At 47.0% G+C, this 25,436-nt stretch overlaps 1 protein-coding gene across 4 annotated transcripts; it reads left to right on the top strand.

Moving 5' to 3' along the window:
• Window positions 1–1,183: 1,183 nt before the first annotated feature.
• Window positions 1,184–24,391, top strand: LOC113992903 (meiosis 1 associated protein). 4 transcript variants are annotated; one of them, XM_039388233.1, is made up of 11 exons: window positions 1,184–1,230; window positions 7,783–8,075; window positions 11,500–11,682; window positions 15,329–15,506; window positions 18,687–18,860; window positions 20,295–20,445; window positions 21,099–21,240; window positions 21,792–21,998; window positions 22,875–23,030; window positions 23,251–23,369; window positions 23,542–23,765. In XM_039388233.1, the coding sequence occupies exons 2-11, from the start codon at window positions 7,827–7,829 to the stop codon at window positions 23,681–23,683; spliced, it is 1,701 nt and encodes a 566-aa protein (XP_039244167.1). In that variant the 5' UTR covers window positions 1,184–1,230; window positions 7,783–7,826; the 3' UTR covers window positions 23,684–23,765. The 4 variants fall into 4 exon arrangements, with proteins under 4 accessions (XP_039244167.1, XP_039244169.1, XP_039244171.1 ...); XM_039388234.1 differs by lacking the exon at window positions 1,184–1,230 and adding an exon at window positions 4,940–5,003; XM_039388235.1 differs by lacking the exon at window positions 23,251–23,369 and having other exon boundaries at window positions 23,542–24,391.
• Window positions 24,392–25,436: the final 1,045 nt, after the last annotated feature.

Genomic DNA, 25,436 nt, shown 5'->3' with positions numbered 1-25,436 from the left:
TACTTAGAGTTATCTTGATTAAATTCTGTAAATAAAATTAAATCACTTCCACAAATTACTTTTTTCCCTCTCCAAATCTTAAAATTCTTTACGTCTATGGGTTTGTCACTGCACATATATCCCAGTTCCCTGGGATTCTTCCATTCTTATCAAGAGTCAATTTGAAAAAAATAAATTTAATTAAATTTTGTTAAAAATTCTTCCAATGCTATTGGCTCTACTTTTTAGCAAAAGCTAAACATGAGATCAAAATGAAGTTTAAAGTGATGAATCCTAAGCCTCAGGCCTACCTTTTCTTACACGCACAGTGCCACTTCTTTTAGTCTTTCAAAAAGTGTATTTTCTTAAGAGAGACTTATTTTCCTACCTCATGCCTTTTTCTACAGAAATAAAAAGCTAGAAAGCTTATTCTAATATCACTGTCTAGAGTCAGAAAGAAAACAGTGTACAAAAAGTTACTCAGTAAGCAAGCAGATACCAAAGATATGCATGGTTGGGGTCACCGGGCAGATGGGTGCAGCTGGAGCACAACAGACACTAATCCTACTGGGCTGGTGTGAGGGAAAATATCCCAGTCAAAGCCTGGCATACGTGTGTGCACACACAAAGCTTGCTGAGCTGGGGATACGAACACAAAGGATGCCTGTGGAGAGCAGCTACTCACGCCAAAAATCTAACGGGATTCTTTTAACATCGGAAATTATCATGTTTAAAGATATAGCTGGTACAAGGATTGAGAGGGTTTTTGAAAACCTTTTACCAACATTTACCATGAATTATGACAGCTCTAGCTATGTTGATGGTTCCACAGGTATTTAGTCTCTGGTATGACATGAAAGACAACAGATAAATTCATGTATGAAGAAGAAGACAATAAATCAAGAGCTCCATGCTACGCTGAACTCCAAACAAATCTTGAAGAATCTCTTAAAAGTATCAACAACATTAAAAGCCAGAATAAAATACTCTGTATTTACAAGCAGGAGCATGAACTAGCGTACCTGGATTCGCCTCAGATCCCGGGTTCCTCAGCAATGGCTCCGCTCCCGCCCGCCCGGTCCCGCCAAGGACGAGCCGGCGCGGGCCGGCCCTGCGCATGCGCGGAGCCGAGTCCCGCCCGCGGAGCTCCGGGACCCGCTCGGCACGGGATCGGGATCGGGATCGGGATCGGGATCGGGATCGGGATCGGGATCGGGATCGGGATCGGGAACCGGGAGTCGGCGCCCCGAGGTGGGTCCGTGCCCAGAGCCGCGGCATTCCCAGCACTGAAGGGAACCACCCGGGAGAAATGCGGGAGCGGGGAGCGCCCACGGCGGGTGCGGGACCGGGCACCGCCCCGGGCCCGACTCCAAACCCCGGGCCCGACTCCAAACCACATACACGGCAGGGAAAAGGATCTTTTTTTTCCAGATTCACTTGTGTAAAATCTTGTCGATGATATTTCGAAGTTGGGAGAGAAAAAAGAAAAACCTGAGTAGTTAAGTTACTCTTTACTTTCCCTGCCTGTTCGGTGCGTTTAAGGCATCCAGACTGTGAGGAACAGAGCATAGGAGTGGAAGGTGCACCTTAAAACAAATCAAAAGAGCAGAGATGGGGCAGAGGTTTTTATTCTTGCTTTTGCTTTCATTGCAGTCCCTAAATGCTCAATCAAGGCTCCAGGCTGGGGGAAAAGCTGGACCCCTCTGGAAAGACATAAGGACGTTTGGTGCATCCTCCCAGCTCCACAGAAACTCTGGGAGTACGGGCTGGGAGGCCTCTTCATCCCAGGTCTCACTGGCAGGGGTGTGACCAGCATGAAAGCAGTGCTCCCCTGCCAGAATTTCATGAAGCTCATTAAAGGAGCAAACCTAGTGATTACCTCCCTGGTCTGTGGCTCACACAGTGGCCAGTACAGAGAAAGATGCCATGGCAGCAAGAAATAATGCCTGGAAAACACAGATGGGATGTGAAAGACCCCAGCAAAGCTGCTGGTGTGCCCTGACACCCCTCTGTAGCTTGTCTACCTTCATGAACACGTGGCTGTCCCGGCATCTGTACAGCCCAGCACAGTGTCCCAGTTCTGTACAGCCCTGCACAGTGTCCCAGTTCTGTACAGCCCAACACAGTGTCCCAGCCCTGTACAGCCCTGCACAGTGTCCCAGTTCTGTACAGCCCAACACACTGTCCCAGCCCTGTACAGCCAAGCACAGTGTCCCAGTTCTGTACAGCCCAACACTGTCCCAGCCCTGTACAGCCCTGCACAGTGTCCCAGCCCTGTACAGCCAAGCACAGTGTCCCAGTTCTGTACAGCCCTGCACAGTGTCCCAGTTCTGTACAGCCCTGCACAGTGTCCCAGTTCTGTACAGCCCAGCACAGTGTCCCAGCCCTGTACAGCCCAGCACAGTGTCCCAGTTCTGTACAGCCCAGCACAGTGTCCCAGCCCTGTACAGCCCAGCACAGTGTCCCAGCCCTGTACAGCCCTGCACAGTGTCCCAGCCCTGTACAGCCCTGCACAGTGTCCCAGTTCTGTACAGCCCAGCACAGTGTCCCAGCCCTGTACAGCCCTGCACAGTGTCCCAGTTCTGTACAGCCCAGCACAGTGTCCCAGCCCTGTACAGCCCTGCACAGTGTCCCAGTTCTGTACAGCCAAGCACAGTGTCCCAGTTCTGTACAGCCCAGCACAGTGTCCCAGTTCTGTACAGCCCTGCACAGTGTCCCAGTTCTGTACAGCCCAGCACAGTGTCCCAGCCCTGTACAGCCCTGCACAGTGTCCCAGTTCTGTACAGCCAAGCATGGCTGTCCCAGCCCATCCCCTGCAGCAGGGCCCTGCCTGAAGGACTCCAGGTTTGTTTCTGAAGGAGGACTGGCACAGGCAGTGTTTCACCCACTTCACCTGCCCTGTCCACCTGCCCGGGACTCGCCCTGTTCCCCACCTGCCCCTCTCCAGCAGGCACCGACTGTGGGCAAAGCGGAGCAGGGGGATCTGCCCTTCCCAAGCACTGCCATGGAGCAGAGCTGGCTTGTGATGTTCGAGGCTGGCCAGTTTAGAGACCTCAATGGCCAGGTCCTCATGTTCTGGGTGGGATTTGCAGGTTTCCCTGTGGGCCAGAAGACAAGGGCAGCAGGCTGCTGTGAGGTGTATCCTCCTTGCTCTGAGGATCCAGCCACAGAGCTCACAAGGGAGGGAGTGTTACTATCTAAAGCTTTAAAAAAATGTACAGGGAATATAAACCTGTGAGAATGTTACACTCAGAAAATTTAGACTCAGAGGTCACATCCAGGATAGAAGTTGTTCTGTTAGAGGAGCCATCGAAACACATGAACTGGAGGACGATTCCAGGCTGCTCCATATATCATGGCTGGGCTTCGCAAACGAAGATTTGGGAAGGCTCTATCCACATTTGTTACAGGCACGTTGGTGACTTATGAGGCCAATACGAGACAGACATATCTGATTGCAAAAGGCACAGCAGAAAGACTCCTTAGATGGTGTATTCTGCAGAACACGGTTCTTTCTGCGTTGCCTTTTCTCCTCGAGGGTGATCCTGCGTGTGTTCTCAAAGGAGACAGCTGCGTTATAGATGGTGTGTCTCCAGGCCTCCCGATTGGAGGCCAGAGTAGACCAGTTGTGGTGATCAATATGGCCAAGGCTGAGATGTTGTTTCAGGGAGTCCTTGTATCTTCTCTTTGGGGCTCCTCTCTTGCGGCAGCCGGTGGCAAGTTCAGCATAAAGCAGGACCTTAGGGAGGCGGTGGTCCTTCATCCTGGAGACGTGAGTCTGCTCCAGTACGTGGGTATATCTCAGGATTTCCCATGTGCCCACTAAAGCAGCCTCCGTGTTGATTCCTTGTGTGCAGCATGTGCTGGGGCTCATGAATTATGCAGGTTTATATCAGGTTAGTGTGTGTGTTGACAGCATGTCATCCTAGTTCCATAATCAAGATTCCAGGCAAGACAGAGCGCCTGCCCCATGAGGCTTCATTAACTGTATGTATAATCTCGTCAAAAAGATATTACAGTACCTATAAAATTTAATTCTGGGAATTCCAGCCCATCACTCAAACACAAGTCCCCCATGATAACACAGCTTTCCTCAGAGCACTTCTGGTGGGTTTTATGAATTGGCTGTTGTTCAACAGGAGCACTCGGGCACTATGTGCATTATGTGGCAGCTTGTCCTTGCTCTGCTGCTCTGTCCACACACTGCTTGATAAGGTTTCATCATTACTTGCTTCTTCAGAACTAGAAAATGCCTTTTTCTAAACTCTCCTAATGTTATAGTTCCTCTTCTTTTAAGGAAAAAAAATCTATAAAGGTTATAATGAGTTATTTTAACACTAATATAAAGTGACTACTCTCATGAAGATTTGGTGATTTTATGTCAATAAAAGCACAAGCCTAAAGCCATTTATTTATGATTGGTTATAGCACTGCTGTATAGAATAACACATAATATCTTCTGTTATATAGGATCTTGAATAATTTTGTTTTCAGTAGCTTGATTTTGTGCTCTGTTGCTTTTTTTGTTTTTATTCTTCTATTCATCCCCACCTTTTAAAATAAATACCTTCCTTTCTAGGCTAGGTGGACAAAAAGATGCACAACAGAGGCCATCACCACTGCACAGCCACTCCATGCCTCAGGCTTCTCAATGGCTTGCTGGTTTATTCTCTAGTAAACCCACTTATTTATGCAGCTTGATCTGTTTTCCACATGAGAATATTCATGTTTCCCAGGGTCTTGAAGCTTACTCAGAAAATGGCACATTTTTAAAACAGCTATCCTTAATACTCTTTAAGCAGTGGCTTTGGTGTTATTTTCTTAGACTTGGATATTATTTGATGGTTTTGTATAACTGGAACAAATTAAGCACACAGGATGATGTGCAAGTGCAGAATGTCCTCAGCAACCACAAGGCACACAATCTGATAAAGTTTTTTTTCTGTCCCTGTCTTTCTAGTTCTGAAGAATTTGTGTCTTCTTGCATTGAGCAAAATGTACATCACTGTTAGCTCTGACAGCTGGTAAGTTCTCTTTTATTGAGCAAGAAGTTAATGTCATAGCAGCTGCCAGAACTAACAGTTTTCACTCCTGCACACTGAATTGTGGAGTAATCCCTTAGGATGGACCCTCTGTCAGTTCACTTGCTGCTTAAATGGAGATGCCATTTTACCACAGCAACCAGTTAGACCAGTATACAAATTCTTCAGCTCTCCAACCTCCCCAGAGCCAAGCGTGACAGGAGGCTGTAACAGAGGTGGGCAGTTTACACTGTACGTCAGATATTGTACGGAGAGCTGCATATAAATCATATTAATGTTGCTAAGCAGAGATTAATTAAAACACAACAATTATGAAGAAATGAAATTCACTCAGCTGGTAAAGAGTATAGCTGATGAGAGAGCTATTTTACAAATGCATTTTAAAATAAGCATAGTCCTGTAAAGTGTCAAGAGTGAGAGAATTCATTCAAGTTTAGGAAAACAGTGTCTACTTCAGCATCAAGGCTCGTTTTTCTCTCTGAACCCAATGCAAATCAAAGACCCAACTCTCGTAGATTCTGACTGCTGGGTGGGTTTTGTTTCCTTGTTTGAGAAAGCACTGGGGGCTTGCAGAGCTCAGTGGTATGAAGCCTCATCGCAAAAAAATTCAGACAGACAAGTATTTTCCCAGATTCAGTGATGTAATTTAGGAAGCTCTCCTGCAAATTGTAAAGGTCCAGAAGAGACACCAATTAAAGTGGTATCTGGCAGTTTTTCATTTGACAATGAAATTATATCAGAGGACTAGTCAAAGCAAGATATGTACACGTATCTCCATGATCTAGATGTATAACATTTTCACCAGCTCCGAAGTGTTAGCCTCAGTTTTGGAATTCAAGCTGTGATCACTGTTTTGCCTTCACTGACAAGCATCCTAGAAATACAGACTTTTTTCTGATGATACTTCAGCCAAATGGAAAAGCATTTCTTGCTCCTTTCAAGACTTACAGAAACTCTTACTCCAAAGTGCTGGAGGCTGTGGGAAATACAGTATCTTGTCTCCTTGGTGAACATAAAAGAGCTGTTTGTCTGAGCTGAACATACCACACAAATGACAGCCATGTATACTGGCCTGGGTTCTGACCAGAGCCAGTACAGAAGATGCTTCAAACTTACTAATTGTGCTGGGAATTGACACAGCTGTAGGAAGAAAGAGTTTATTCTAGTTCCTATTGAGAAGGTATATGCAATTATAAAAACACTTTTCTGGACACAGGTAGACTTGCATGGTTACATAGTACTGTTATTACCAAGACCAAGACACATTTTTGAAACATTTTCAATATCCTTACAAAGAGCACTTGAGTGTTTTGTGCAGATTTAGTGAAGAGAAGATTTTATGAAGGCACTTTGTTCGCAAAGGAAAAAAATTAACAGGAAAATGCTGGCTCTAGTGCTTAAGATGTATATATTGAAGGGAGATGGGTAGGGGAACAAACATCACATTCCAGGTCTGTGGATGAGCACATCTCAATCCTTTGCCTCCACATCTTTGAGACAAACTGCGAGGTGTTCGCTTGGGGCTGAGCGGTTTCCTCTGTTTTGTACACACGAGGCAGAAGACCTGACAGCACACTCCTGTTTGCTCCTCTCTGCTTCTCTGGGACTGTTTCCCAGAAACGGTCACATTTTCTGAAAGATTGTGGGGAGGTCTCTCAAAGCACCAGCTGAGCCTTATGCATGCAGAGATGATATGTAGTGGTGCTGATGGATGAAAGGGTGGATATGAAAGGAAACGGACAAAAAGAGGTGGGGGAGAAATGGGTCCTGACCACATGCTCTGTTCGTGTGCTGAAGGGATCCGTGCTCTCCCAGGGCCTTGCAACAAGAGGCCTTGCCTCTCTTCCCACACAAAGATGATGGGGAATCAGGGAGCCCTCATCTTTCCTTGCCTGCCTTGTGCAAGCTGTCACCTGACACTGGCTGCATTCCTGAGGTGTTCTAACAAACCTCTGTGTCACTTGGCACAGCTCTGGGACAGGTGAAGCACAGCCACCTCCCTGCACAGCATTCCCATCACCAGCCAGCTCTGAGAAACAAAGGTGGTACTTGGCTGGAAGTAATTTCTGTTGGAGTTTCTGACATTGCAGGTACTTTAATGTTTGCAGTGCTCCCACGTTGTTGAACAAGATGAGGCAGTGCTGTGTTCATCAAAGCTTTTGTCAGTGCAGAGAGCTTATGCCAGGTGTTAGACAGTCTGAAGGACAAGAGTTGGTTGTCCACATCCACAAAGTAATATTTATGTATATGCAATATTTTTTTGATGCATCGTGCTGTCCTTTTTTGGATATAGCAGCTACTTGTCTTATACTGCTGGGTATGAAGAAGCAGGGACTGTTTCTCCTTGGTGTTTGGGTAGAACCTGTTGGCCACTGCAGAATTAGGAGGAGGATTTCATAGTCTTGCTTTCCATCAGCTGCTGAAGATCCCTTGTGTGCTGGCCATGGATGCACCTGAGCCACACTAGGGGATCATGAGACATCTCACACAGCTCACGTGTGCTGCCAACATTGGTAGCTGCTCCAGCTGAACCTGTAAGACAGTATCTGCCACGAGTCTTTAGTTGAAACATTTTGTTTTCTGACCACATGCATTTTCCCTTGTCTTGTGTGGGTTTATCCTAGAGTAGGAACAACGATTGCTTTGGAGAAAGATGTAGGAACTTCAGTCATTACTGTCTGCTGTGCCTCAGGTTGCTTTAAATTGAATGGGAAAGGGAGACCTCACTCGTTGCTGTTCTTTGTTTATTTCTCCCATTCAGATGCAGATGGATAATTGGATATGTAATACCTGTGTTCAGAAGCCATGAATTCCAGAAAATTACTCTCAGAAACACGGAGAACTTTTCCTGCTCCTAAAGCCCACTGCCAGCAGCCATCGCGGATTCTCGTTGTGGACGTCACGTCCCCTTCCTGGGCCAATACTTGCTCTGTGCTCTGCGAGGCTCTGGAAAACACGCTGTGCCTGGCATGTGGCTTGGCAGGGCCCTGCCGTGTGCCCCTGCTGAGCCTCTACGTGGTGCAGCCCCAGCAGGAGTGTCTGCTGCCCTTCACGGTATGGGGAAACTGGGCCCTGGGGATCTGGCAAACGGGAGTGCAAGACATGGTTGGCACTCAGGAGAGAAAGTTATGATTTACTGCAAATATGGATCTAAAAATGAATCATTCTCAAAAAGCATAGTTTCACAGAATTTTATGAAAAGTGAAGTTTAAAAGAAGTGTAATATTTTTGATCTGTGAAGCTGCTCACATGCATAAATTAGGCTTTGTCCTCGTCTAAAACTTCTGTTGTACCTTTCATATGCTACTTTCTGCACTATCTGTACTGCTGTTCTATCAAAATTATCAAACACAACCCAAGCTGTAATAATTTGGACAGTGAAAAAATATTACCACTGTGGGAGAGATTCCAGATATTTAAAAGAAGAAGTGCAGAGTTAAAATATTATTGCCAAATTTGAGAAATATCCTGAAATCATATAATTACAGAATCATTTTGGTTGGAAAAGACCTCTAAGATCATCAAGTCCAATCCTAAACCCAGCACTGCCAACTCCACCACTAAACCATGTACCTAAGCACCACATCTACACAGCTTTTAAATATATAGATCTAAGTCAATAAGAACAAGCACTGCACTCATCTGGGGCTATGCAGTGGAATAAGTGTAGATGGAGAATGGCAAGCAGCATCATAAAGTGCACAAGAATCTATGAAGTCATAGTGTTAGAAACAGTCACACTGAGCAATCTCATTTACACAACATTAATGTAAACACACAGAACTAACCCTTCCACTTTATACAGCAATGGTGAAAACATCCTGAAAGGTTTTGTCAAGTTTTCACATCTCAGGAAAGGTGGAGACCAACTGGGAAAAATAAAAAATCGGAGATAACAGTAATTTACCAAATGTGATCTGCAAGAAGAATGTGGCTAATGATGTGTCGTGGTTTAACCTCAGCCAGCAGCCAAGTACCACGCAGCCACTTGCTTTATTTTATAGGACAGGCTCTAGATAGTGGGACATGGATGACTAAGGGAATACCAAAGAAACATTTTCTGAAGATACTGTGGAATCACTCTGATTAGGCACTTTAAGAGCAAACACTTGTCTTGCTTCCTAGGATGAATTTACTGGTAATTCATCCTGACCTGTCACATGTCACTGCAGGATGATCTCGGGGATCTGTTTCACAGCTGGTTCCAGGCGTGCTCTCTGTGAGTCTGCATTATGTCCAAGTTAGTTTGTGAGTGTTTGGGGCCAAATACCCACTTTTATGTTTACTGGGTATGTCCTGACACTGGTCCAGCATGTGCTGGCTGACAGCTGCCTCCGATCTAATCTGGTAATTGTGGCTCACCAGAGGATGTCTGACCTTTGACACAGTCCCTCTACTTATGAGTATTATGACTCTGCTGCTCATGATCAGATGTCTTTGTAATTTAAACAACAGTTCCTCATTTTGATAGTCACAGTTTTTAAAGACGGGAACCTTTAGATCATTGTTTGGCTTTCTTCATATTACAGGCTATTATATTTCACCAAAGTACCCATATATCGTTAAAGCACTTCTTCCAGAAAGCCATCTAGCTTGGGTCTGAAGATACTACAGGGTGGATAATCAAGTACTTCTCTTGATGATTTCTTCCAGTGGTTAATCACTGTCATTGTGAAACTTGCCCCTGGTTTCTAATTTGAATTTATTTGCTTTAGCTTCCAGGGATTTGTTAATATATTTACTCTTTTGGCTAGATTGAAGAACCTGCTTGTATTTTATCCTTTCTTCCTCTAAATAGAAGCAAGTCCTTTCTCAGTCTTCTAGCTGGTAAATCAAAGAGAACACATTATAAGTCTAACTGCAAGGCATTTTTACAACCCCTTAATAACTTCCAAGCCCTTCCGTGTATTCACTCTGCTGTTTTTTTGATTCCAATACTGGACTCAGCAATGCTGTATAGAGAATTAAAAATACCCCTCTTGTTTGCATGACTGGTCATCACATCAGCTCTTTTGCCATAATACTGCATTTATCTTGGACGTGTTCAAGACAGCATAGCTCACACAAAGACTTGAGTCAGTCGTGTGCATCCAGACTGTGAGCCCCCACTCCCCTTCTCCCCAGCTTTCTTTAGGTGTTCTGCTCTGGGAGCCATCTCTTTATTTTAGATATCTGATGTTGTACTGAAGCTGTTTTTCAGAGCTGTTCTTTCACTTTTAGGAACAGTAAAGTGTTTCAAGGTGACTGTCTTCTTCAGACTATGAGTGGCTGAGGTCGCTTAGTTTGTTCAGCTGGAGGAGACTGAGGGCAGAACTCATGGGGGTCTGCAGCTTCCTCATGAAGGGCAGTACCTATCTCTTCTCTCTGTGACCAGTTGCAGGACCCAAGGAGGCAGCTGTACCTTTGTCAGGGGAGGTTTAGGTTGGATCTTGGGAAAAGGTTCTTCTCCCAGAGGGTGGTTGGGCACTGAACAGGCTCCCCAGGGCAGTGGTCACGGCCTCAAGGCTGCCAGAGCTCCAGGAGTGTTTGGACCACGCTCTGAGGGACAGGGTGGGATTGTTGGGGTGTCTGTGCAGGGCCAGGAGTTGGACTGGATGATCCTTGGGGGTCCCTTCCAATTCAGGACATTCTGTATGTTTCTATGACTCGGTGGACCTAATTTCACTAATAATGGTATCTGGTCCTCTGCTGCGTCTGGAGTCAGGAACACTTTTACGACTCTGCCTGGTGAGTATGTGTTCCATTTCAGCCTTCCTCAGAAATACCAGGGCTCCATTACTTCTCCTGCCCCCCTGAATTTGCCCATGTCTCAACAGGGCAGGCTGTGAGCACAGTGTCTTTCTGGTTCAGCTAGAGAGACTTGACACTTCTCAGTGAGGAACCAAGGTAGAGCTGTATTAAAGGGTGCTTGTTAGACAAATCATGTGAAGTCAGAAAAGCCCCAGAGCTGAAAATAAAGACTGGGAGAATACATGGGGAAGTGTCATATATGGTAACCTTTGTCTTACTCTTTCCTGGGTGCTTGTTTATGGTCTCCCCAAAAGGGTCTGACAAGTCCAAGGAGCTTCCCTGGAAAGGGCAGGGGGGCAAAGAAAAGAAAACCAGAAAGTACCTAGATAACTGTGGAGGACAGCAAATGGTGACAAGATAGGAGGTGAGCATTAAAGCATCAAAGGCTTTTAATGTGGGACTGAATAAGGACTGTGAGCAGAGCACCTCCAGCTGATGGTGCTCCCTGGCATTGTCATGTCTGTGCTAAGGAAAGGTCACGGGTGGGTAAGAGATACCAGATGGCCTGAACTAATACTGCATGGAGACAGAGAGGTCTGCAACAATCCTGGCCAGCCTGGTTCATACTTGGCTCCTGCCCCCAGTCTGAGCTCAGTGCTGTGAATTCAAAAAACCTTCCACATTATGGAAAGCTATTTCATGTTATTTGTTTAACAGTCTCTCGTGTTCATTGAACGCTGTTTTGCAGCAAGTGAAAGAAAACTTTGCGCGAATTCAAGCCTGCATTTCGGAGCTGCGTTTGCTCCCAGCAGAAGGCTCTTTCCCACAGGGGGGAAGTGGAGTGGTACAAGCTGTGCAGGATGGATTGCAGCAATTCAAACAATACAGCAGACACACAGCAGCAGGAGGCTCAACAAACAGTTCTGTTGAGGTAAGAAAATGTTGCAAAGGTAGTGGAAGCCATCTCATTTCACCAATCATGCTTTATAAATGTATAATCTCATGTACAGTGAACATGCCAGAACATTTTAGGTATTCAGCAGTCTGGCTGTTTCAGAGATCCACTGTCCAGAAATCCTGGATGGAGATACCAAGTCCTTGAATCCCTCTGGACAGATTCCTGTGGAAAAGGGGACATTATCTAGGGAAAACTATATGTACAGCAGTCCTATCAACTGGATGTCCTGGGACAGGATCTAAGAGAGTTTGGTGGCTGTGTTCTCAGCTGGGTGCGTGTGCTTGCATAAGAAGGAGGGAAGTTGCTAATAACACTTGAGAACAGATATATGAAGGTAGAAAACAGAGCAAGGTTCACGAGGAAGTGGAGCTTTAAGCAGTACCAACTGATGTGAAAGAACAGGGAGTTAGAGGGGGAAGGACTCAAAGAAATGGTGTTTTCCTCTGGACGTCAGCAAATATCAGCTCCAAACAATCTTTTGTTTCAGACTTCACCAGCTCAGGGTCCACCTGGCTTTGGAGCTTTATCAGTCATAAAAACAAATTGAGAGTCCCATGAGTGAAATTTCAGGAGTCCTTTTATTTTGTTTAGATCCTTAAACCCTTCTGGTGTCACACAGAGTCATGCTGTGATCAGGCAGACTCTCCTAGCTGTAATTGGGACTCACTTGTCTATCCAGGAAGTCTTTCTGCTGATTTTCTGCTTTTCTGTGTTTTCTTAGGGCCTTGAGGTATCTTTCCTGCCATTTCAAATGGGATTTGTGCTTTTGTAAAGCTGGGGGTTGGAACAGACTGAGTACACACTGGAGACAAGACCTTTTTTGACACACAACGAAGTCCAGGATGACTTCTAGTATAGTAGAAGGAACAAGCTACATTAAAAATTAAGCTATCCATGAGTATAGGGAGTTTATACTCCACTAAGCAATCCTTGTTCCTCTAGATGATGCAAGTATTTTGTACTTCTCTTTGCAAGGGGATGTAAGACATGCTGCAGTGACAGGCTGTGATCACAGACAGGCAGAAGGCCATGTTTCTAAAAAAGGCAGCTTTCTGCTTCAGATTCTTAAGTGATTGCATTTTTTTTTTCATCACAAGCAATTTTTTATGCAGAGTAAGTTGAATTTTTATTTCTGTTTCCTTTTCTCAGAGGACCTTTGAGTGGCTTTGCTCAGATACAGTATCTTTTGAAGAAATAGAAAATATGGGGGGTTAATGCTTCCTGCTTGGAAGTGAAGCCTGGATAACATAGGCCAGTTAAAGTAAGCATTTACCCTGTTAAATTCAACTGTATGAGGCAGATTATATGTGGTGCCTGAGTCCTTGGCATCTCCCACAAGTCACCGTTTCTGTTTTTGAAGCCTTCTCTGCTGAAAGAGGCACTCTTTGGCTTTTGCTTTTTTTGTTACACTTCTAAAGTAAAACAAGTTAAACCAAAAGGCTTTCCACGTGCTTTCCTCCACGTAAAAGAGACTCCTGAGCTGCACTCCAGGGAGCAGCATTGCAGAGCTCCCTGGGACAGCCAGGCCCAGGCAGGAATCACAGGGACAGGCCCACAGCAGGGGGGTGAAGAAACAGCCCCAGAAGCTGCAGGTGCCTGTGTGTGAGTAGCAGGAACATGAGTGCCCGTGCAGGCATGAACCTCTATTGCTGCAGTGTGAGACCACGAGGGCCGCTGTTCAGAGCACAGGGGTGCCACTGGCAATCTGCTCGTGCAAATCAGCTGTTTAGGCAAATGGGCATTTTCATAACAGATAAAACACAAAGATGCAAGAATATTCCTAGCTGACCAGTAAGCATAGGAGGCAGACTTTGTTACAATCTGCAGTCATTTAAAACCCAATAGTAGTTAAAAGTAGAAAGAATGACTTACTCTTTTGAGATCCTGACTTCGGCGGGGAAAAATCATCAGCATCAACAAAACTGAATCTCAGTAGCAGTTACAGGGCAGGAAATGTGGCCAACCTGCAATAGGATGAAAAGCATTTTTCAAGTCACCAGTAGCCTGTTTTTTGTGAGATTAGAAAGTATAATGGCATTAAGGGATTATATCTAGAAACTGTGGTAAAACAAAAGGAAGTCACAGTAGCTACCTCAGCTTTTGTATGTGGTAAAATATTTCTCCTGGTCTCTGACCAGCATGTGCCAGTCTGACTCGGGCTGTGAAAAGGGTAAATTGGAGGTGACATGCTACAGATGTAATACAGCCATGGTTTTGATGAAATAAATGTCCATCAGTGTAGTAAATGCTCTTTCTATAGCTCTGCAAAAGATAATTATATCTTTTAGACAGTTCAGCTACCCCCAGCTTAAGAACAGTTCCTGCAAGCCATTTGCATTAGTTCCTAAAAGGTGACCATGATAATATCTTTATTCCCAGTAACTCAGAGGCAAACACTAGGGAGAAGTTTGGTTGGAGAGGTTTACTTTGTTAGGGAAATTAGGCTTGATCTGGTATCAACAAGGCTGACACAGCTCCATGCCCCTAGGCCCAACCAATTGCGAGGCTGAGCTCATATTCCCATCAGGCAAATGAACACAGAACACACATGTAACACATATGTACAGGCATATGTGTTCACACAGATCACAGACACTCAGAGCATTCACACGCACAAAAGTGCACCGGTGGCCTCAGCCTGCCCCCCTCTCTGTCTGAGCAGGAGGAGATCCACCTGCAGGAATATACGTGTGCATAAATAAATGTGTGTGTACACACATCTCTATCTCCATCCCTACAACGTGGATCACTCCAGCAGCTGGTCTCAGACACTCAGTCTACCCAGTACCTGCTCCTAGATCCCAGTCTCCCTAGTTTCTGGCATCTGGACATATGAGTCCCCAAGGCTCCAGTTACTGGTACAAACTGTCATGTTTACACACAGACACACTCAGACCTGGCCAGGACTCTCGTCATCCCTCCACCAGCCAGCTCCTCCCACGTTCTCACCCTTGGAACCCCCTTGGTTCCCAGGCCATGTCACCCCCTCACCGTCTGCTCTGTTCTGACCTTCACTGGCAATCACACACAGACCTCCCACCTGAGCTGTGCTCCAGCTGCTGCACTGAGACCCTCAGATACACAGGCACACAGAAGAGAGTCCTCACCCAGAACGCTGGTGTTAAACATGCCTGACAGATTTCTAGAAACTCTTCTAAAAACTCTTTGCAGTTACTTAGTATTACACCAAAACTGGGCAGTGGGTATCACACCTACTGTTGCTCTCTTAAGAAATATCTTTAGGACAGACTGTACACTTCTTTAACAAATATAAAATTCCCATTCAGCTTTCAAGTGAGAAGGCTGGATTTAGTCTATTTGAGCTATAAGTGACAGAGTAATGGGAGGAAGTGGTGTCAAGGCAAGTCCCTCCTTACACACACAGACTCACTGACTGTACGTGCAAAGCACAAGACACCTGTAAATTGTTCCATCTTCCAGCAGTGGCACAAAACCTGTAGATGTTCCTCCAGTGACCTTCTCAATGCATTTCATATTGGCTTAAATGTAAGCCAAAGTTCAAAAAAAAATGCTTTCAAATCTGCTTTTGAATGGATGAGATATTTTTAGTGAGGATTAGGGCAGAGGCAGCTCTTGCACACTCTGGTTTGTGTTTCAGATCACAGTTCTGACTAGCCAGTCCAGCAAAGAAATGGTAAAACAGCTGGAAAAGAAGTTAAAAGATGTAGACCTTGTGAGTCTGCGAAGACTACAAGTCATTGAGGTTTTGAAGAGAGACTTCCTGGAGCCCGAGGATGTGGAGCAGTGTGTGCCAGCAGAAGAGCCCAGCAGCAGTGGTGAGTGTAAGGCAAACAAGGTGCTCAGGGAAGTTTGGGCAGCAGGACAGCCAATAGTTCTTGCTTTGGTCTGATATCTGTCACTTACCTTTGTGCCATTTAATGTCACTTAGGTAAGTGAGAACTGCTGTGCCTGGAGGAACAGTGGGAAGTTTGTACCACAGCACTTCTCTGGAGCTTTAGCACATTTGGGCAAAAATTCATGCATTAATTCAGCTCTAAGTATTACTTAAAATTTACATCGTGTACAATACAGTTGCACTGAGGGATTAAAGAGAAAAATGCACTGAGTTTATGGGGATAACACACTGACTCACACACCCCCCTTCTGCTGCTGAACATCACACTGGGCACTTGACTGCCTGATCAAAAGATCCTCGGTGCAGTCAGAGGCAACCTGAGTCCTCGAAGCAGGTAGTGGGGAAAGGAGAGGCAGGAGAGACAGGCAGGCCATTTGCAATTCCAAGGGTCCCCTTTAGTCCTTTCTCCTGGACTACATATTGCACAGTTCTGGGAAGAGTTACTTTCATTGACCAAGTCAGGTACTCAGCCTCTTGATTAGCTGATTTTTTGTCACTAACAATGTCCTTGCTTACCTGCTGCTTCTCTTCTCCATGCTTAGGGCAGTTTTTCTTGAGCAATTAAGGTTGTATTTCTTCAGCAACCAGTAGTTGCACAGCAGCGAGTTCTCTACAAGCCTCTGCTTCCCACAACAGGTCTCCTTTTAAAGGTCTTTCCTGCAGACACTTAAATTCCCCATGAACAAGACACACCTGGTTCCATGCCTGGGTCACACAGCAAGTTCTCACAATGAGTTGATAATGAGCTTAAAAAACTGAGTCCAAATGCCTTCCAGAGTTAGTGTAAGACCTGTTCCTAGCAATGTCAGTATTGTTTTTACTGAGTGACAGGCAGTGTTGGATGTTGTTGCCTTACTTGTCTCTAGCTGTTTGTCTTTTCTGGTTACAGTAGCAAATTTCTGGTCAATTGTCATTGTAGGGACTGGGAATGGTTAGGTGGGTTGCAGGTTCCCTTTTGCCCTGTCCCTCACACCCCTGGCCACATGCTTCATTAGTGAAAGAGTGAGCAAGTACGCTCCAGACCCCGGATTTTTCCTGGCCATATCTCTGAAGAACTCCTCCCTTAATTTGACAGTTTTCAGCAGCGGGAATTTAAACAATGAGAAATTCAGAGATTGAAAGTCCTATTAGGTCCTGTTTGGACTATTTTTGCTTCAGAGCAAAAGGTGCTGAGCAGACTCTAAATAAACCAGCGAGATGGTGATCCAAAATCCAGTTCCAGCTCCATACATTGCAATGTTGCTATAACTGCAACTTTCATACCTGCATTTTGTTTTTCCTAGCTTGCAGATCTCCTTGGTGATTTCAGCCCTTTCTCAAGGCTGGTAAAACAATAAAATGCTACATAGCAGGAGTTGAGACTGGTTTTCCCCCATGTGCAGCACAGCACTGACTGGGGTGTCTGCTACAGATGACGATGGCTCTCTGTGCTGCCCCTGCATCCCACTGAGCTGCTGGCAGACCAAACCAAACACTGAGTCCTATAATCCAGCACTTAGAGAGACATCAACGCTCTCACTGCCAATTAAAAGCTTCCTTTCCCTCAGCGAGACATGGCTGGTTATTCTGGACTCTGGGAGAGTCTCTGCATATAAAACTGCTTGGCTGGAGAAAAGCAGGGCACTGCTACCACTAAGTGGGAAAAGGGAGTCCTGAGGAGAAGGAATCAAGGTTCTGCCACTCTGACCTTAGAATTAATTTAATTTGCCAAAACCACAGCAAAAAAGGGGGTTACAAAAAATACAGTAAAGAACATTGAAGTTGCAAGATCCAGCATGCAGGAAGTGCAAGATTAGTGCTGTGTTGAACTATGGAATAAACATTTCGATGTAGCACCAGGAGGTTCATCCCACTGAGGGTATTTCTTCCATTAGTCTGTTTCACAGCTGTTTGAACCTACTTACATTTTTAATATCCAGAGCAGGATCAGGATATCCCCTCCATAGGCTCATTCCCAGGTTAGTGCAGTTAGAAAAGACTCCAATATTTTGAACCCCCACAGCTGGCAAATCTTCGAATAGCTTTGAACATGCTCAGAACAGTCTGGGTAAGAAACACGGGCTGTTTTCTTCACGAGAGGAACTCCCTGGGAGGTGCATTTCCAGACAAACACAGACCACCTGATGAGGGACAAGGATTGCTTTTTCAAACTGCAGAGCAGCTCCTCTGTGGGACAGAGGCTAAATCTGCAACGTTGCTTTAATTATAAAGCATTAGTGCTTGCCAGACTGCAGAGGGAGCAGAGATGTGATATATCTAAACCCCCCAGAGAGCAATGCACACAGCATTTGTGGTGGGAACGGTCTGTGGGAGTACCTGACAGGATGCCTGGCCTTTGGATGGACTGGCCTCTAACTGATAACTTGAGCATTATTATTCTCTTTCTTTCGCCCCAGCCCCATTACACTCGCTGAAAGCAGCTGAGCATTGCCAGACCTTTTGCTGACAAAGGTCAGTATTTCCATGGGTTGGAGATACTGGTCCCAGCTAGTTCTGTTTGGGGGAAACAACAAACAAGCACTGAAGATAAAGCACTAATACATTTTTTATGAACATAAAAATTCTTCTGCAAGTCTCAGGGAACCTTTTTCTGGATGGGCTCTGCAGATTGTTTACCATTTTGCTCAGATCTAAAATCTGTAGGGAACACAACACCACCAGAACACGACCAGCCTGCTCTCCAGCTGCATCAGTGCAGGGAAGTGGGAGCAAGGCTCAAAGCATCAGGGCAAGGGACTGTTGGTGCCCCTTGCTAAGGGAAAAGGAGGAAATGCTTTAAAACTGAGGAGTCTCTGAGGCCAGCGATGTGAACTGTGATGGTTCACATCAGTCACAACTTGTTCTCTGGAGACGGCCGTAGACAGTCCCAGCACCCCAGGGATGGAAAGGGTGGTGGGGTGGCCTGTGGAGCAGGTCAGCTCCCAGCAGTGTCCCTGGAGTCACAGTGCTGCGTTGGGATTTGCATGGTAATGGCTTCTGAAGCACTTTTTTTGTGACAGCACTCAAGGTATTAAGGAGGTGTAATGCAGTGGAAAATGCAAAAGAATGTTCTTTTCTATGGCTGAAAATATTTGTGCTTTTACACCTTTTTCCCCCGCAGATATTGCAATCCTGGGAATGGACATTGATGTGCAAACCGTAGAGGACAATGTCATCAGCTTGGAGATGCTGTTTAAAACATGGCTCCATGACTATGGCACGGAGAGGGAACAGCTCCATCTCCTCCTTCCACTGGGAGGTTTCAGCCATGCTGCTGCACCCAAGAGCACCATAAGTATTTAATTTTCTCTCCCCCTCTGCAGGGAGCTCCTGAATTCCACAGCCTTAAAGGTCATCCAGGCTTGTCCCATGGGCACATTCCTTCCCACGGGCATGTTTCCTCCCATTTAGAGAGTGAGGTCCCTCCAAGGGCGGTCTCTGGGTGACTGGGAAAGCTGGGAGTTGTCTCAGGCCGATAGGAGCCTATTGCTCAGAGAGCTGCTTGTTTGCTGCCATGTCCCGTGGCTGCTGAGGCTACAATTAATTTCCATTCTGCAGCAAAATGTGCCTGGAGGAGCATGTGAATTTATAGCCATGTAGTCAAGGGAAAAGGGGCCTTTTACGTCCTGGGAGTTGAATAGCCCTAAAAAATGCGTTCCTTCTGTTCAATATTAAAAGTCTGTGCCAGAGCTGCACTTAAGTAAAGGCTGTCTTACAAAAGGACTTGGCTTTTATTTATATCTAGTGATTTAACGCTAAAATAGCTCATGTTCTAGCTGGAGCTGCCAACAGTTATCATAATGTATGGGAAAATTTGTAAGGAATATGTCTCTTTTTTTCCCTTTATTGGTCTAAATCCAAATCCCTAATCCGTCTTTGGGTGAATGCTGAAAACACCAACAGCTGCAGCAGACATAGGTGTGTTCTACCAGTTGCTGACTGTACTGTCACTCCTGCAGTGCCATGGGAAGTCCCTGCAATCCCCTTTCCACACCTCTCCAATGTGGTGCTCCTGTGCATATGCCCATTGCTGTCACAATGGGAGCACACTTGTCTTCTGGTGATCCACAGGCCAGTTCCAGACTGGAACCAAAGCTCATAGAGAATTACTGATGTGCTCCACAGCAAGCAGATGAGAATGCCTGGTGGGCACTTTTGTGTGTGTAGTAGCTCCATATCAGCCTCCAGCACAGGCAGTTATGATATTGATTTTCCTTCATCCTAACATCGGATTTCTTACTTGATGCATTGTCTTATTACAGCTAGCAAGGCAAGCCAAGTTACACTGCAGTCAGGTTTTTTCACCTTCCCACACTCAGGGAATCTGTGGAAGGCCAGAGAGATTGTTTGGAGCTCTGTGTCATTTTACACCAGTGTTAGTGACATCAGTGTCCTGTGTTTCTGCACAGACACAGATAGAAAAGCTGTAGGCAACATGTAGCCCTGAACCCAGTGTGGCTCTGGGAAACAAGCTGCTTCTCCCTCTCCAGCTGGCCACTCATTGCCCAAGCTGGAGCTTGCCTGCCCAGTTACTGACCAATCATCGTTTCATTAACACACCAAGTATGTGCTGTTTCCCCATGTGTGTAAAACGGGGACAGGTTGTAGCCTCGTGTCAGGTTTTAGTTTTCTTCCCTCAATAGTTGCTAGAAAACATTAACTTTGTAAGTGCTTTGAACGTCTCACGTGCTAAACACTTCCAGCGACCTAAACCAGTCTCCTTCTCCAGTGTGCCTGAAGTGCGACTTGCAGGAGAGACTGCTCGACCCAGCTCTGCTTTCGGGGCCGGCTGACGGCACTGGGAGAGCAGCAGATCCCAGTTCTCCCTGGCACGTGGCAGCCTGGCCAGCCACAGGGCTGCACAAACTCCGGGTGGTAAAGTAAGTGTTGCTCCGTGCCTCACGCTCGCTACCCGGGAGATGGTGGAACAGCAGCTTCACTCTTCCTGTGCAGTGTCAACCTGGGACCTGGGAACATCATCATAAAGCACTGGGGGACTCAAAGTTCTGGTCAGCAAAACTGTGATGTGAGATAGCCCCGGCCCTGTAACTCTTCGTGCCATGGAACAGCACAGCCCACTCACAGACAGGAGCACAGCCACAAGTGGTGGTACTGTGGCACTGGCATTGATGAGTGTAACACCATAGGTGTTATTTCTGCAACGGTTGTTTCCCTCCAGTGTAAAGTTCTGGAGATCAGAGGCATTGCAATAATTCTGCTGTTCTCTCACTACCTAATGAGGCCACAGCAACTAATTGGATGTCAGAGTCTGAGCTAATTAGTTGGACTAGTAGTAAAAAAGCAAGCAAAGCCTCATAGTGCTGTGTGACTTCACCTAAGGATGTGCTCGCTTTCCTGTCAGCAGTTTGTGGCTGGTAAGCACAGAGCATAGCACAAGTGATGCTCTCTAGTGTCTTTTCTGAGGTTTATTTATGGGGGGGGGAAAGTTACTTTTTAACTATGCAGCTGCTATTAAAATGATTCTCAGCCTGTCAGTAGCTGAAGAGCACTAACAGGAGCCATATGCTTGCAGGGCTCTGAAGTCTGAAGGTGTCTGTGAGTCTGTACTGTATGGCCTGCCCTTCATCATCAAGCCCACGAGCTGCTGGCAGCTGGACTGGGATGAACTGGAAACAAACCAGCACAGCTTCCATGCTTTATGTCATAGTCTTCTGGTAAGTGCGGGAAAATTGCAGTGTGATGGGGAGGGATTGCCAGAGAAAGGAACAGTTAGTGCAAACCCCATAAAATCTGTAGCCTGCATCAGAAAACATATTTCAGAAGCTGCAACTCATCTTATGGGCCAGAGCTGTGCTTGTAAATCTTTCCAGCCAAGGCATCCACCGGAAAGATGCTACAGCACATCAAACCTTGGAGAAGACCCTTGAGCCTATCAGAAATCCAGTGTTTGGGGATATGAAGTGCAAATGTCAGAGTTGGAGTTAGATCTGTATCTATATGTGAAAAAAATTAACCAAGGCTTGGACTGTGGAGAACTGTCAATTACTGACAAGTTATAAAGCAAAATTGGATGTTTTTCTTAAGAATTGACTTGCATTTAATTAAAAAACAAATACCATACTGTCCTCAACCATATTGCAGAATAGTGTTCTTATTCTGATGTGTGAGTGTGTGCCTGCTCCTGAGCACTACAGCCCACGCTGACAGCGCTGAAGAAAGTGGCTCTTGCCTGTTGTTCACTTCGGGTTTGGCTTTTGCCATTTAGCAAAGGAAGTGGATGCTTTTGGCCAGGCACGAACCTCAGAACACCAATCCAAACTGGAACACTGTGGTGCATTCCTATTATGTCATCGTCCCTTCCGACTCTGCCACTCTACTTGTCAAAGCAGTCGCCATCAGGGAGCTCCTGCTGCCTTCAGCCTTCCCAGCCCTCCTTGCTGAGCACCCCGAGCACATCCGTGGCCCCATAGAGGTGAGTCAGTGCAGCCCTGCTCTAACCCCTGTGCCCAGGTCCCAGGGGAGTCACTGGAGCCCTGCTCTAAGCCCTGTGCAAAGGTCCAGCGGTACAGGCAGAGATCAGAGCAATGATCAGCCCTATGCACAGGCCCTACAGCTGCTGCTGAAGCTGTAGCCATCTCCCTCATTGCCAGGGAACACAGATCTCCTCATACTTCAGAGAGAGGTGCTTTAGGCAATAGATAAATCAATACATAGAGTACCTCTGTTTCTTCCAGTAGATTCAGGCTTCTGCATTTCCTGTTCTGCCAAGTGGTCTACCTCTGCTCCAGGTGCTGCCAGGAAAGGCAGAGCTCTCGCTATAGCCTTAGCAGATAAATAGAGAAGGAAATGGCTGGGAAGATGTCTAGTGATAGCTGGAATATGATGGAGCACTCCAAAACTTCTTTCCAGCAGAGGACATATCCTACAGCTTTCTTCATGGACAGTTAATGCCTGTCTTTTGGAGCAATGTTGTATGTCTGTTGCAGAGAGTGGGAAGAAGTCTTACGAGGCAGAGTTGAGGGTGACAGTGCCCAGAAAGGGTGCTCCAGCTTGTTGGCTGATTCTGGGCATGGGGAAGGATAGGACTGCATCTTGTAAGGGAATGCTTAAATCCATTAAGACCTGGTGGCAGATGCCTCTTGTTCCTACACAGCTAAGAGTGCTCCTTGTGGGTAGCAGCACAGCCAAAGATCCCCTCCCCTATCACTGCAGGGTGGTATGGAGTGTCTGCAACACTCATCCCTGGAAACCACCCCTCCCAGTGCTCAAAACAACAACCCCCCACACACAAACCCCACAGCCTCTACTTGCCACATCCCATAGCAACTCAGTTCTTTCTCCTGAGCAGAGTGCCCTGAACAACTTGGAAGTGGAAGTTGCTTATAACCCCTTACACCTAAAAAGCAACCTCTACAAATACCTGAAGAGTTCGTTGTACAAACCTCCACATCGGCAGCAGGCCCAGCCCCGGGAGCAGCGCCCGGAGCGGCATCAGCCCAAGCAGGTAAGTCCCTTGCCTGTGACCAGCCTGGAGTGTGTGTTCTGCCCATCTGGTCAAATTCCTACAGAAGGGCTGAGGGCAGCTCCCTGGTACCCGGCAGGGATGGGTGCAGGGTCAGCTCGTGCAGCTGAGAGGGACGCTGGGCACATTCAGACACAACCACAGTGGGACAAGCCAGCGCCTCCTTCCACAAGATGCACTTATGTTTTGTCCTGTCTTGCAGCCCCAGAGCAGAGCCAAAGCTGCAGTGGCACCCCTTCTGATGGCTCCCTCTCCCCTCCAAACATTTAGACCAGCAGCAGCGAGGAGAGACTCCTGCGAGCGCTCTCCCCTCCCCAGGGAGTACGATGAGTTCCTGCAGTGAAGCCCAGGCTCTGCTGGGGCTGCCCATGTGCAGTCACAGCTCAGCTTCTTGCTCAGCTGCACCGGGCCGGAAGCGGTCAGGCAAGACACTGAGCTCAGCCTTGGGCAGACAGGCACTTCCCATCGTTTGTTCCTCCTTGTTGTTTTACAGTTTTGTTCGTCACCGAGTCAGTCTACAGGAAGTTTCTGCTCTGGGACCCTCTGTCCAGAGATCCAGCTATCCCCCACAACACCACGTATTTCCTGTTCTTGTCTGCACACATCACAAGCATGCCTCAAATTTTGGTTTCTGAGACCGGGCTAACACAGGCCACAAACCACAGATTGCTGCCAGCGGGTGCGGAGGAGCTGCAAGCAGGGTGGTGAGGAAATCAGACAGACAAGGCAGGCAGTGACACCGAGCTGCCTTCATCCTGCAGCAGCAGGTTCAGTGGGGTGCCTGGAATTCCTTAAAGCCTGGAATTCTGCCCTCCCAGGCACAGCAGTACCCATGATGATGATGATTTGCTTGCTTCCGAGGCTGGCCTCGCTGTCCAACACCCCAGCCAGTGAAGGGGTTTGTAGCAAGTGCCAAGCCAGGGCTGGCTCCTGCACAGTGACATCTCATGCAGTTGGAACTGCAGCACAGCCCCAGCCCCATCTCCTCCTCCTGGACCACCTGTGCCTATGGGGCTGGTCCACGAGCCAACACAGCAATACTTTTTGGCAGGGTTCAGAAGATTCTCAGATCATAGTATGACATGGCAGGGGAAAAATGCAGCACCACACTGGCCTAGAGCTTTTCAAGAGAGTTTCTGCCCAGTGCTGGCACACGTCAGCCTGGTTTTCAGTGCAGGTGTAGGGCAGCTGCCCCTGGCAGGGCAGAAGCTGAGGGCAGTTCAACCAAGCCAAGGTGGGGTGGTCTCTACCAGCCCCCAATGCCAAGCACCAGCACGGTTTGTGTTCTACTTACTTTGTTCTGACAAGCTGTTTCAAAATAAAGTTATCCACCATAATGTTCACTTTCTGCCTATGGTTTATAATGTGTACAGCATTGCTATCCCAGCACTGACCTGTGCTTCCTGAGAAACAGCTGCAGTTGAGCAAGGGCACAACACAGGCACAATCCTCCCCGGGGGCTGTTCAGCAGGAGTACAGAGCTGTCAGAGCCCTCTCTTCTCCCTGGGCTCTCAGCTCATTGACAGGCCCTGATAGCCATCCAAGGGCACGGGCCTGCTCTTCCCATGCCCTGGCATCTCAGGCAGCTGCTTGCAGCAAAATATCAAGGGCAGATACTCTGGAAAACAAGGTAGACACCCCTGCAGGCACAGGGATATGGACTCATTGGGTGCAGGCTGGTGGCCAGCTCTGCCTGTCTGGAACACTGCTGGGGAAGGGACAGGAGCAAAGGGCAGTGATAAACATACAAATGGCCGAGCCTGGGGTGTGCAAGCCAGGCAACAACATGAGAATGACAAAACCAGGTGGGGGAGGGAGGGCGGCAGGTAGGAGATGGAAAGTCTTTGGAAGTCCCGAGTTGCCTGTTAGGAGAGAAGATGCTGTTGCTATAGCAAGAAAAATAAATATGCTTTCCTTGCAGCCAAGAGGAGAGCAGGGCTGTGCAGGGACCACTGGGCTAGCACAGATGCTGGAGCATCTTCCTTCCTCGCTGTCACCTTTTAGGTGCCAGCTGGGTCAGCCCAGCACATTCGCCATGCTCAGCTCCACGGGAAGGCACGGACACAGCACACGGAGGTGCCCACAGGGATGGAGATGAACGAATACCCAAGGCTGTATATGAAGGGAGAACCCCAGGGAGGCTGCTCTTCATTGTTTAAGTTATGGAGCCTCTCACTGGAGTCATGAGCAAGGATTATGAGCAGGTGGCCTGGGCCACCTAAGCAATGCCCAGAGCTCATCTCTGGAGCAGAACTGCTCTTGGGATATGGACATGGAACCACCATGGACAGGAACACAAGCAAGGGACCACCCAGCAGCTAACACCATCTTCTCCTGCCCCTCATCCCAGCAGGAACTGCCTCAGCCTCCCTCAGATTCCCAAAACCC

The sequence above is a fragment of the Pipra filicauda genome, unplaced genomic scaffold (assembly GCF_003945595.2).
Source record: "Pipra filicauda isolate LSUMZ 115617 unplaced genomic scaffold, ASM394559v2 scaffold628_size223124_pilon, whole genome shotgun sequence".
NCBI lineage: Eukaryota > Metazoa > Chordata > Aves > Passeriformes > Pipridae > Pipra > Pipra filicauda.
This window is presented reverse-complemented; position numbering and strand designations above follow the sequence as displayed.

Coding starts and splice junctions, on each gene's coding strand:
- LOC113992903 (XM_039388233.1), top strand. CDS start 7,827: ATGAATTCCAGAAAATTACTCTCAGAAACACGGAGAACTTTTCCTGCT. Junction 18,861..20,294: donor TGCACCCAAGAGCACCATAA/GTATTTAATTTT, acceptor CTCCTTCTCCAG/TGTGCCTGAAGTGCGACTTG. Junction 21,241..21,791: donor CTTTATGTCATAGTCTTCTG/GTAAGTGCGGGA, acceptor TTTGCCATTTAG/CAAAGGAAGTGGATGCTTTT.